The 12,040-nt window shown below is 37.1% G+C and overlaps 1 protein-coding gene across 1 annotated transcript in view; it reads left to right on the top strand.

Annotated features, from left to right (window-relative positions):
• The window catches only part of LOC106881854 (ADP-sugar pyrophosphatase), a 26,016-nt gene extending 14,256 nt beyond the window's left edge, over positions 1–11,760 (top strand). Inside the window, exons 4-10 of the mRNA XM_052967613.1 lie at positions 2,507–2,614; positions 3,826–3,921; positions 4,724–4,779; positions 6,431–6,493; positions 8,214–8,256; positions 9,820–9,873; positions 11,572–11,760. Of these exons, the coding sequence (XP_052823573.1) occupies positions 2,507–2,614; positions 3,826–3,921; positions 4,724–4,779; positions 6,431–6,493; positions 8,214–8,256; positions 9,820–9,873; positions 11,572–11,663 (512 nt within the window). The 3' untranslated portion in view covers positions 11,664–11,760. The remainder of the gene's footprint in view (positions 1–2,506; positions 2,615–3,825; positions 3,922–4,723; positions 4,780–6,430; positions 6,494–8,213; positions 8,257–9,819; positions 9,874–11,571) is intronic.
• Positions 11,761–12,040: the final 280 nt, after the last annotated feature.

Raw genomic sequence — 12,040 nt, 5'->3', positions numbered from 1 at the left:
TATACAAATACATAATAAGAAAATACAGTTCTATATTTAAGAGATGAGGAATTATGTACATTATTTACATTATTTACAATTGACAGATATTTGTGGTTAAGAGTGCAGGCTACTAACCCCAAGATTTCAAGTTCGATTCCAGGCAGTGACCTGCATAATAATAATAATAATAATAATAATAATAATAATAATAATAACAACAACAAGAACAACAACATTGGAAAATACCTTAGGAACGAGAACCCAGGTTTGAAATTTCCCCAAGACACCTGATGAAAGCTGGAGGGTATATCAGCCGAAACGTTGTGTTAACAACAAACAAGAGGAGGACAAATATCCATCAATTGTAAATAATGTAAATAATGTACATAAGAGATATAAATAATTAATATAAAATATAGTTTCACAGAATTGTGCAGCTATCACAGTAAGATCCTCTTACAGACTGCTTAATTCCTCAAGTTCCATCTTGCACTTTAACTTAATTGATATGAGGGCATTCAAGTGTGAAGAAAATTTTTTTTTAATACTAATAGCAACATAATATATTTTGGTTTGGATGCTTTTACTGATCAAATCAATGTAATTTTGTCCAGTTTCAGCCTTCCATACATTGTGTATAAAGAGTGAATTTTGTGTATACATTTAGAGTTGAATTGTTGCTGTAACCATAATGTTCTGGTGATCTGATGAGCTAACTTTCTTTATTTGCATTAATTTGTGAACATACAGCTGTATTGCATAATACTGAGCATCTATATATAAATGCAAATGTGTACATAACATTTCTTGTATATTGAAATCAATACTACAAGAAGAAGGTTGTGAAATGGCTGTAATCCTATGGAATCCACATGGTTAATAACAAATATACCAACGTATCTACTGCCTCCCTCTGCACTACTGAACCTTGGGAGGGGCATTATGCCGGCAATAATAAACACATGCACTGGTTCAGCCCTTTATTGTCATTGTTTGCTAATAGATTACTTACTTCACTAACAAACTTATTGATCAGCCGTTTTTTATCAGTTTTTCTAACTCATGTTTAACACTTTGATCAAACAGTTAATCAATAGTTCAAATGATTATTATTGTTCATATTGTCATTTCCTTTGTTTTTTTTTTTGTCAAATAATTATTTCATCACATTGTTGTCATCTCTTCAGGGACACGTCTCTCTACTCTCATTTCTTTTGAACTTATGTTTCAGCGTTAGGATTTCTCCAAAATCTGTCCTAGATGAGTAGAGGAAGATCTTATGATTAGTAGTAACTTCTGTTACTTAATATGTGATAATATTTTTTGTGCTGAAAATCAAGGCTGACATGGTTGAATGAACATGCCTAATGATTATCCCAAAATAAAGTTCTCTAAATTTAATCTGTCGAGTGGTGGACAGGAGTTGTTTCTATGTAGTCTCATAGTTGAATAGGTATGGTGTATGTCTATGTATGCAGGTATCCAATTTAGCTATTTTGGGACATGTCTGACATACACAATCTTTCCATGAAGCTCGACCACTTGCTAACTCATGTGTAATGCTCAGTTTTCTTTGCTTCATGTCATCATGTTTATATTTTTTTTTCCTTAATGTCTGTTTATGTCTATCTTGACTACCCAGCAATTCACATGGCCCTTTAAGCCAACATTCAGCATCCATTCACACAAATACTAACCATTGTATAGACTGGATTCAACTTGACTGACTTTAAACGCCCTCTTTTCCACTACAAATGTGTTCTGATAAAAAAAAAACATCAGTATTTATATGGAATATAAAGTGAATCTACAGAATGTGTTGATCAAAGTAATTACTTAATCTAATTATTCTCTGAGTAATTTATCTCTCTGTTTGCCTATCTGTCTGTCTCTCTGCTTGTAATCTTCTACCAAAAAGAGACCCCATTCATATAAATACCTTTTGTTTTGCTCCTCTCTTATTTTAGATCACCTTCAGAAAGCGACCATCCATTGCCAAATACACTGTAACCACAACCTTATATTTTTAGCAATGGCTGCTACCCCAAATTGTGTCTAATCCCTATCAAAACCCACCTAATGCTTCTCTGATTTCTACAGTGTCACCTCACCCCTACACTAAGTTCTTATTAAACACTTTTCCTAGTTCTACATAAACTGTGATCCCTTATAACTCTGTCCCAACCCACAATTTCCCCACAAATTTACATCATCATCATCATCATTTTAATGTCTAGTCAATTCCCTTCCTATCACCAGCATCCCCTTTGTTTCCAATGTAGATGTTAAACTTATATTAACTCCACCAGACTGGAAAGACCTAGAAACGTTTTGAACACTGGCCCTCTCTTCTTTGTGTTATCTATTACAACCCAAATAGAAATTCACTATAGTTCTTAAGGACCAAGTGCTGTGTACGTAACTTTGTTGTTTGTGTGGTTAAACCAAATATCTTCACTTATCTAGCATTCACTCATGTTACATGATATTTTAATACTATCAAATCTCTCTACATCACCTTCAGCTGTTTGTGTGATTGCTGTTCTCAAGCGAACACTAAAGTTTGATAGCATTCTCTTAGTGAAACAGTATCGGCCTCCACTTAGAACCTGTACCATTGAGTTTCCTGCTGGTAAGTGAGACTTTCTTTTTTTTCTATTTTCCTTCCATTAATATTTATATTTTCCCCCAAAATAAACATGCAATAGCCCAGTAATCCAGACTGAACAGGAACCCATTAACCCAGACTGAACTAATCTACTCCCTTTCTTCTCACCATATTTATTCCTTCATTCTGTTGTTAATTAATTTAGATTTATGAATTGTTTCCCTTACTTATCATTATCAGAATTATATCAAAGATAACAAATTTTTTTTTTCTATCCTGATTAAACATAAAATTTCAATAGATTAAAATGTTGTGCCTCCTTACTTGAAGCATATTAGTCCATGCTTAAATAAAGTATGATATAATGGCAAGCACAAGTGTCTTGTTATAGAGGAGTCACATGGTTAACCTGCATTTTATAAGAATGGGTGAGAGTAGCTGGAAAGAAGACAATGATAATTCAGAACATGTCTCGCTCTCTCATTCAGTTTTGTCAATGGATCTTAGGGTAAACTCACCCTAAACAAGTAGTCCTCTACCTGCTGGTTATATGATCCCTCTGATAGAAATTCTCTGATAATGGTCAAGTTATAGCAGAAACAAGTAATCTCAATTTTAATATTAATTTTATATTTTATCTATATTTACAGTTTATTGAAGAGATTTAAAAACACTTTAATTTCAAGGAGAGCACAACATATAAGGAGGCCACAGTATAGCAGCTTTCCAGATAACTTATCCGTGGGACTGTCCACCACTGATATTGTCCAATATTCTCTGTTCTATCTTGACCATGCATTCTGTATTTGATGGGATGTTGGTGTCATGGTAATGGCAGTGGTTTGTACTTCTGTCCTTGGCTACTCACAATCATCAGGTCACACTGCTAGGATGGCTCAGCTGTGTAATTAAGAAGTGTTTCCTAACCATAGGGTTTCAGGTTCAGTCCCACTGTGTGGCACCTTGGGCAAGAGTTTTCCACAGCAGCCCTAGGTTGATCAAAGCTTTGTGAGTGGATCTAGTAGGTGGAAACTGAAAGAAACCCCTCATGTAAATGTGTGTGTGTGTGTGTACTTGTCTTGGCATCATATGATGGTTATAAACAACCATCATGCAAGCAATGTCCTTATTTCCAATCTGCCATAAAAATGAGGAAGTATTACCTTCGTAGGAACAGGAAGCTAACAAACAATGAGTAAAATTCATTGCTAATGTGACATTTTATTTATTTTCAGGGATGATCGATGTGAATGAAACAGCTGAACAATCTGCTTGTCGTGAACTGAAAGAAGAGACTGGTTATGTGGGCATTGTGAAACATATTTCACCAAGTAAGGTTTCATTAGGATTTCATCTCTCTCTCTCTCTCCATGTAATATCCAATTTCCATGCTGGCATAGGTTAGATGGGTTCAAGGACTGTGCCAAGCTCAAATGTCTGCTTTGGAATGGGCTTTATGGCTGGATGCCCTTCATAATGCCAACCATTTTATAATGTGTACTGGGTTCTTTTTTTTTTATGATGTAGTGGGGGGGGGGTAGTTTTATGCTTGGTGAGCATAAGAGAAAATATGGAGTGAGGAATGGGCAAGTTGTATGAACAGGTTTATAAGAGTAAGAGAGTGACTGATGGTTAGATATGGGTGGAAAGATGAATATAGTGAATAGAACAAGAACGAAGAGGTGGTCGATGGTAAATATCGGTATGGGTGGAGGTGGGAACAGGGAGTAAATGACAGAGTAGTTATGGGAGAATTTTGTAGAGAGAGGTTTTTCCAGGGACTACATTGCAATTCTGTTGATTAAATTAAAAAGAATAGCATATATTGTAAATTTACAAATGAGAAATTTATTTTATTTTATTTTAAGTTAATATTTCTTTTATTAAAAAAGTCATCTTCATATTATCATTTCTTCAAAAGCACCAAAAAATCGAATAAAAAGTTCAGTTAATTGTATTTATACAAAAGTTTACTTGGTGGAAAATGTAGTCTTCTAAAATTACTTGTCAAATGATGAGTGTGTGTGTGTGTGTGTGTGTGTGTGTGTGTGTGTGTGTGTGTGTGTGTGTGTGTGTTTATATCTACATCTATATAGCAACTACTAAATGGTTCTCTTTCTTTCTCTTCCACAGCAACTTGTCTTGATCCTGGAGTTGGCAACAATTTGGTAACATTGGCTACTGTTGAAGTAAGACAGCAATTTTATTACAAATTTTTTTTCAGTTTTTCATATTAAATTGTTTATAAATTTCTCAGACAAAACAAATTTCTTTTTCTTTTTCTTCTTCCTTTTTTAAACCCTTCACCCTCTTTTTCTCTTGTCTTACTTTTTTCTTTTAGCTTTTTCTTCTTTCATCCTTCTTCTTCTTCTCTTCTTTCTTCCACCACACCCAGCTTATGTTTGCTTCTTCTTTCTTCTTTTCACTTTCAAATGTCCTTCCCTACTAACTCATATCCATTCTTGGCTTTGGATTAATGGATTAGCATTTCAACAATTACCATCCCCTCTGTCACCCAATTCAACCCTAATACCTTACCTTTTCACACCTTTATCAGTATCCACTCTGTTTCCAGCATTCAGGCCAGACCATTGCTTCCCTCCTTTGAGTTTTCCCTATAGACATTCACCTGGGCATCTGCCACATTAGCACTGCCCTGGGACTGCTGAGGTCACGGCCCTTGCTTCTTACAGAGAAGAAAACCCCTTAAAATATCGAAATTTTGTGTAATTTCTGGTGTTTTGAGAAACCTGACAAAACCTCACTTTATAGACCTGTCACATCCCTAATTCTTCATAAGATTCAAAACAGATTTTTGTATGGGATTTTTGGTCAATTATTCATTCTCTCTCACTCTTCAGAACTTTAACCATTCAGAAATTTTCATATATTTTATTATTTTGCCCTGAATTTGGCAAAAACACCCAAGTTTTAAAGACAATATTCTTCTTAAAATAATACCTTTTTCTAAATTTCTGAATTTACGCAACATCCATTGTTCATAAGATTTAGTTTTCATGACTTTATTTATATTCTTTCATTTCTCTGCTCATTTCTCTGTGCCTGAATGGTAGAGAGAGAGATGAAAGTGCCTCCTCATACTTTCTCCTCCTCTAGGTTGGTCTTCAGCTTGATATTTTTCCTAACACCAACTGTTTCACACTTTTTAGTAGCACCAGCACTGTAGGAGAACTAGTCTTGGCCTTGGCAAGACTAAAATTCCCTCTCAATCCTTTTGTTGTCACCACTCGATTCGATTTACTAAGCATTTACAATGTGTAGTTGGTACTTTTTTTATAGAGGCACCAGCACTTACGAGGTTATCTTGTAGTTTGCAAGGCAAAAAGAGAGTCTCCATAACTGAAAGAGTAGATTTTACAAATTTGGGTATTTGTGAATGATGAAACTGTTTTATAGATGGGTGCTATATTAAATTCTGAACTCACAACTGAGGAAATATTATATTAGCAACAACAACAACAACAACAACAATAGTAAGGGCTTCAAATTTTGCCACAAGGGAAGCAATATTGGGGGAGAAGATGAGTCAGTTGCATCAATTCCAGTGTTCAACTGTATTGTAGATGATGGCAAATGCTAGGGCATATCCTTGAGGTTCAACTGCCATAATATAAATGGTAGGATATTGTGAAGGGAGTGTGATTAAAGAGTGCAAGTAAGTGGCAAAAGACCTGGGTATATATAGAGTTGGAGGGGCTACCGGATAGCAATGATGCAAAGGAACAGGGGTGTGAGGACTGGGGAGTGAGAGCTAGGCACAGATTTATTGCATTTTCAATGACCTATTGTTTACACATTCCGTTTTCTTTTTCCCCCCAGATTGATGGAGATGACCCCAGCAATCAATCACCGAAACCAGACCTGGGTAAGTTTACTAATTTCATCCCCCCAAAATAATCCAAAGCTGTTTGTTTTACATCTCTTGATTGTTTTTATTATTGGGGAGCAGCGGAATAGTTAAAGTGTTGGGGAAAATACCTTGCAGTATTTATTGTGGCTTTTACATTCTGAGTTCAAACCCTACAAAGTCATCTTTGCCTTTCATTATTTCAAGGCCAATAAAATAAAGTACCAGTCAAGTATTGTGGGTCAATGCTCTCAGATAAACCCTTCCCCTCAAAATCACTGGCTTTGTACCTAAATCAGAAACTATTATTATTATGCTCTGATGGATGTGTAATGTCAGTGTGCATACTCGACAGAGTGTAGGTACCTTGAGAGAAAAGTTGGACCTAAGAAGCATTAGTTGTGGTGTGCAAGAGAGACAATTGCGCTGGTATGGTCATGTAGCGAGAATGAACGAGAATAGCTGTGTGAAAAAGTGCCACACCCCAGCAGTTGATGGAACCCGTGGAAGAGGTAGGCCTGGGATGAGGTGGTGAGGCATGACCTTCGAACATTAGGCCTCACCGGGGCAATGATTTGTGACCAAGACCTTTGGAAATATGCTGTGCGGGAGAAGACCCGGCAAGCCAAATGAGACCTAAATGCAAGGCTTCTGCCAGGGGTGTAGCCAGCCCACTTATGCGTACCTTTCATTCATTGGACACTAAACTCGGCTGAGGAACCCCACACATCCTGGCTACCCCGACTGTCAGGGGCACTTCAGCAGTTGCTTCTCCCCCTCCCAACTTCTCCAGTTTTCAAGTGAATGTCCAGAGTAGGCTCACTCACACTGGTCATTCTGTCCACATTCGCTTCTCTCTCTCTCTCTACCCTTTACTTTCCCTTTCCAGTGGAATTTGAAGAGGTCAATGAGGGGTTGGTCAAAGAGGAAGGTATCTGTCTTCAGTCCATCTGTCTTGTCCACCACACTACCTCCTTCACTATAGCCGCCAGACAGAAGAAGGTGGCGGGGCGATCTTCATGATGGACTTGGCTGATAACAGGATCCATCCTACACACGTCAGCAGCTGTTTGACAATTCCTCTGAAGCATTCTTGTGTCAAACTTGAGTTTCGGCTTTAGAGTTAGATATTTATGTGAGGAATTATACAAATTAGAAATAAGGTGTTATTCACTGTAGACAAAATACTGCCAGAGAATATTAGGAATGACTATGTATGTCACTGATTTTTTTGTTTTATTTAATTACATTCTTCAAGCAATAAATATTTTTTGCTTTTGAAAATTAATATTCATTTTCTCATATATTTATCTCAAATTCTCATTTATTGACTGAAATATTTCTTGTTTTCATTTTCATAACACCTCTGCTGACTTGTGATACCAGAACCATGTGGTATGTATATTAAATGGTTTTCACAATAATTTCAAGATTTCAATCAATTCTTTGATTTATTTCACCATTTTTATTGTTGTTTAGATGGTTTCTCTTTGTTCAGCTTTAATTAAGCAGACATTATAGTTCAAGAAATTCAGCCATGACCATCTAGTCTTTTAGTGACATAATGTGTATTCATTTGTTTCACATGCTATTCCATATTATCAAGGGAGGTAATTGATGCAGGATTTATTATGGCCAGATGGATGATGATGATGATGATGATGATGATAATACTCTTTCTGTCACCAATGTTTTCCAAGTATTTAATTCCAGAGGAATCTGAAAGGGCAGAACCAACATATGATTTATTGAGAGGAAGTCTCAACAAACGTCACTAGTTACAGCCCAACTACAAATGGTAATGTCCACTGTCTGTAGCCTACTTCCCACAAATCATATACATTCACACACACACACACAGCAGACTTCTTTTAGCTTCTTCCTACCAAATTCCTTCACAAGGTGTTGGTCCACTCCGTCTGCACTCACTTCATACGTGAAGGTTCCACCCAGACACTTCATCACTACTATTTTTATCCCAACCCCCACCACTCTCACCCTCTCTTTTAAAATATCATTACCTGTGTTGCTTTTCTACACCGAGAAACCTGATCTGCTCTGGACCCTTCTCTCATACTTTAATAATCTCTCTTAACATAAAGCTATCTCTCTTGGGGTTTGTAATGGTGACCTCACTAGTGCTGGTGTTACAAAAAACAAAAACGCACCCAGTATACTCTGTTAAGTGGTTGGCATTAAGAAGGGTTAGGATTAGAGACTCTGCCAAAAAAGAGACATTGGAGCTCAATACAATCCTTGGACCATTTGGATCTTATCAAACTGTCCAACCCATGCCAGCATGGAAAATGAATGTTAAATGACAGCTTGCCTTAGATAGCACAAAGTGGGAATGAACCCAAAGCCATGTGTTGAGAAAGGAACTCCTTGACTATTCAGCCTTACCAATGAGTCCTTCATTTTTAATGTAGTGCAAGAAAGTTGGCTATTATTTCTCTCAGGTTGAGTGGCCATATAGAGGGCTTTCTTATTAACTTATGCTATCTTTATTAAAACTATGAGCGAGCTATTGCCAGTCGAATGACTAAGAGAAGAGATTCGTGATGGAAGAAAGAGCAGCTGGATGGAGCTGATTCAGGAGGGCTACTCTGCATGGCAGGGTCCGTTTTAGCTGAGTGTGGTAGTTTTTATTGACAGGAAGAAACATAAGCACAATGTAGCTCGGGGATTTAGGAGAAAGTGTAAATGAAAACAAACACATGGAAAGCTTATCAGTCTCTCTTGCTGAACTGCTAAGTTATGAGGATGTAAACACACCTACACCAGTTGTCAAGTGGTGTTGGGGGACAAAGACACATGCACATATACATATATTTATATATATATATATATATATATATATATATATATATATATATATATGCACATACACATATGCAACAAGCTTCTTTCAGTTTCCTTCTTCCAAATCCACTCACAAGGCTTTGGTCAAACTAAGGTAGACAACAGATATCATTTATAGGAACTAAGCATGAAACTATATGATTGGGAAGTGAACCTCTCAACTGCACAGCCTCATATATATATATATATATATATATATATACGAGAAACTGTCTTCAAATTTCCCGTTTCTAAATTGCATTACAAGGCATTGATCAATACAAGGTCACAGTTGAAGACATTTTCCCAGTTGTGTGCTGAGATTGAACTGTGATCTCTTTGGTTGCAAAGCTAAATTCTGAACTACCTCTAGAAAATGATTTTATTGTCCTCTTGGATGATCATGGTGCTTCCATTGGCTTCTTAGATGGTCATGTAGTTTATGTTTTGCCCCTTTAACAGATTTAGGATAATGCTTATTTTAAATTCTTCTCAAAATGCCATGTTTTCTCTTTTGTAGAATTCATAGAGACAATAAAAGTTCCTGTTTGTGAATTATTGGTTCAACTGAATGGTAAAATATTTCAATTCTTAACATTTCTCAACACCCACCACATTTTCACATGTCACTCTTCCTGTCTTTACTGATATTATCTCTCTGTTCTTCACCATTCTGATGGTAGTACTAAACATTATGCACAATCCTGCTTCCCCAAAATGTTATCTGTCTGAATTTCACTCCTTGCCTGTGAAGGCCCTAGGCATAGTGTGTCTTCCTCTCAGAGAACCTGCAAAAGCCCTATGGCACAACCTGACTTTTCTATCACTAAACCATACAAAATAGAAATAATAGATTGGCAATGACCCTGCCCCCCCAGCATACTATTACATTCGAGTAAGCCCTGTCCTGCATTTTTGAGAAGTTATCAAAGTCCATTGAAAAATATAAACGACCTTATTCATAATCAATTATTATGGTGGTGATATGTGCTTGAGAAGACCCATCAAGCCAAATGAAATCATAGACCTGGCCGATGCTGGTAGCATGTAAAATGCACCCTTTGAATGTTGTGCTTCATGGAAGCAGTGATGAGTGACTGGTCCCTTTGGCAATATACTGTGCTTGAGAAGAAGACCTGCTAAGTGAAGTGAGATCATAGTTGTGGCCAATGCTGGTGTTTTCGTAACTGGCATGTAAAAAGCACCCACTACACTCTGTGGAGTGGTGGGCATTAGGAAGGGCATCCAACTGTAGAAACCATACCAAATCAGATTGAAACCCAGTGCAGCTTACCAGTTTTCAAACTGTCTAACCCATACCAGCATAGAAAACAGATGTTGAATGAAGACAATGATGATAATGGTGTGGTGAGCTGGCAGAATTGTTAGCACACTGGACAAAATGCTTAGTTTCAGTTTTTCTAGCTTTATACTAAGTTCAGATTCTGTCGGAGCCAACATTTGCCCTCTCTCCAAATTTCAGGCCTTGTACTATAAGTGTAAAACAATTATCATATGTTGTTATAGCAGAAAAGCATTACTGGACAAAACACTTACCGCCATTTTGTTCATTATTATGCGGGTGACACGTAAAAGCACCCACTACACTCTCTGACTGGTTGGCGTTAGGAAGGGCATCCGGCTGTAGAAACTCTGCCAAATCAGATTGGAGCCTGGTGTTGCCATCCGGTTTCATCAGCCCTCAGTCAAATTGTCAAACCCATGCTAGCATGGAAAGCGGACGTTAAACGACGACGACGATGATGATGATGATGATGAGATCAAATTCTGCCAAAGTTGACTTCACCTTTCATCCTTTGAAGGTCAATAGAATAAGTACCAGTTGAATAGGGGGGGGGGGGTCATAACTGAGTAGCCCCCTCCCACAAAATTTCAGAACTTGTGCCTATACTCTTTTTACTTGTTTCAGTCATTTGACTGTGGCCATGCTGGAGCACCACCTTTAGTCGATCTAATCGACCCCAGGACCTATTATAGTAGAAAGAATTATTATTAAGGTAACAAAGTGGCTGAATCTTTTGTTATGTCAGACACAATGCTTAGTGGCATTTCTTGCAGCACATGTTGGATTTACATCCCACCTAGGTCAGCTTCACCTTTCATCCTTTCAGGCTCCATAAAGTACTGGGGAGGGTGGGGGGTGTCAATGATATCAACTAACCCTCCTCGTACTAAAATTGTTGGCTTTGTGCAAAAATTTAAAATTTAGCTTATCCTCAACACAAAATAATGTTGTGTTAATCTTTTCCAGAATTTTCTGCCATGGGTTACGTTATCAACTCTCAAGTTTACAGTTATGCAATTGCAATGGAACAGTGCAAGAAGAAAAAACATACAGTTTGATGTTTCTTATAATCTTTCTTTTTTACCAAACAAGATTATATTTTTCTAAAAGTTAAAAATAAAGAAATTTTTCTTTTTTTTCGCTAAGCAGCCACAATATTGTTGGTTATTATTCATTCAGCTCTTTCTCGTATTTCCATTTCTCTCGATTAACATTTTCTGTACAAATATCCCTGTACATAGACATCTTCAATTCAATGTCCACCCATGGAGCATGGGCCAAAAGTCACAAAGTCTGATTGCATATTGTGTATCTGTGGTGGCTTCAGCTGTTACACCAACTGCATTTTTATACTTCATGACTTTTGGCCGACCCTGGACAAAAATATACTCAACATTTTATGAAACAACATAAGCTACAACTAGCAGACTGACTC

The sequence above is a fragment of the Octopus bimaculoides genome, chromosome 4, assembly GCF_001194135.2.
Source record: "Octopus bimaculoides isolate UCB-OBI-ISO-001 chromosome 4, ASM119413v2, whole genome shotgun sequence".
Taxonomy (NCBI): domain Eukaryota; kingdom Metazoa; phylum Mollusca; class Cephalopoda; order Octopoda; family Octopodidae; genus Octopus; species Octopus bimaculoides.
This window is presented reverse-complemented; position numbering and strand designations above follow the sequence as displayed.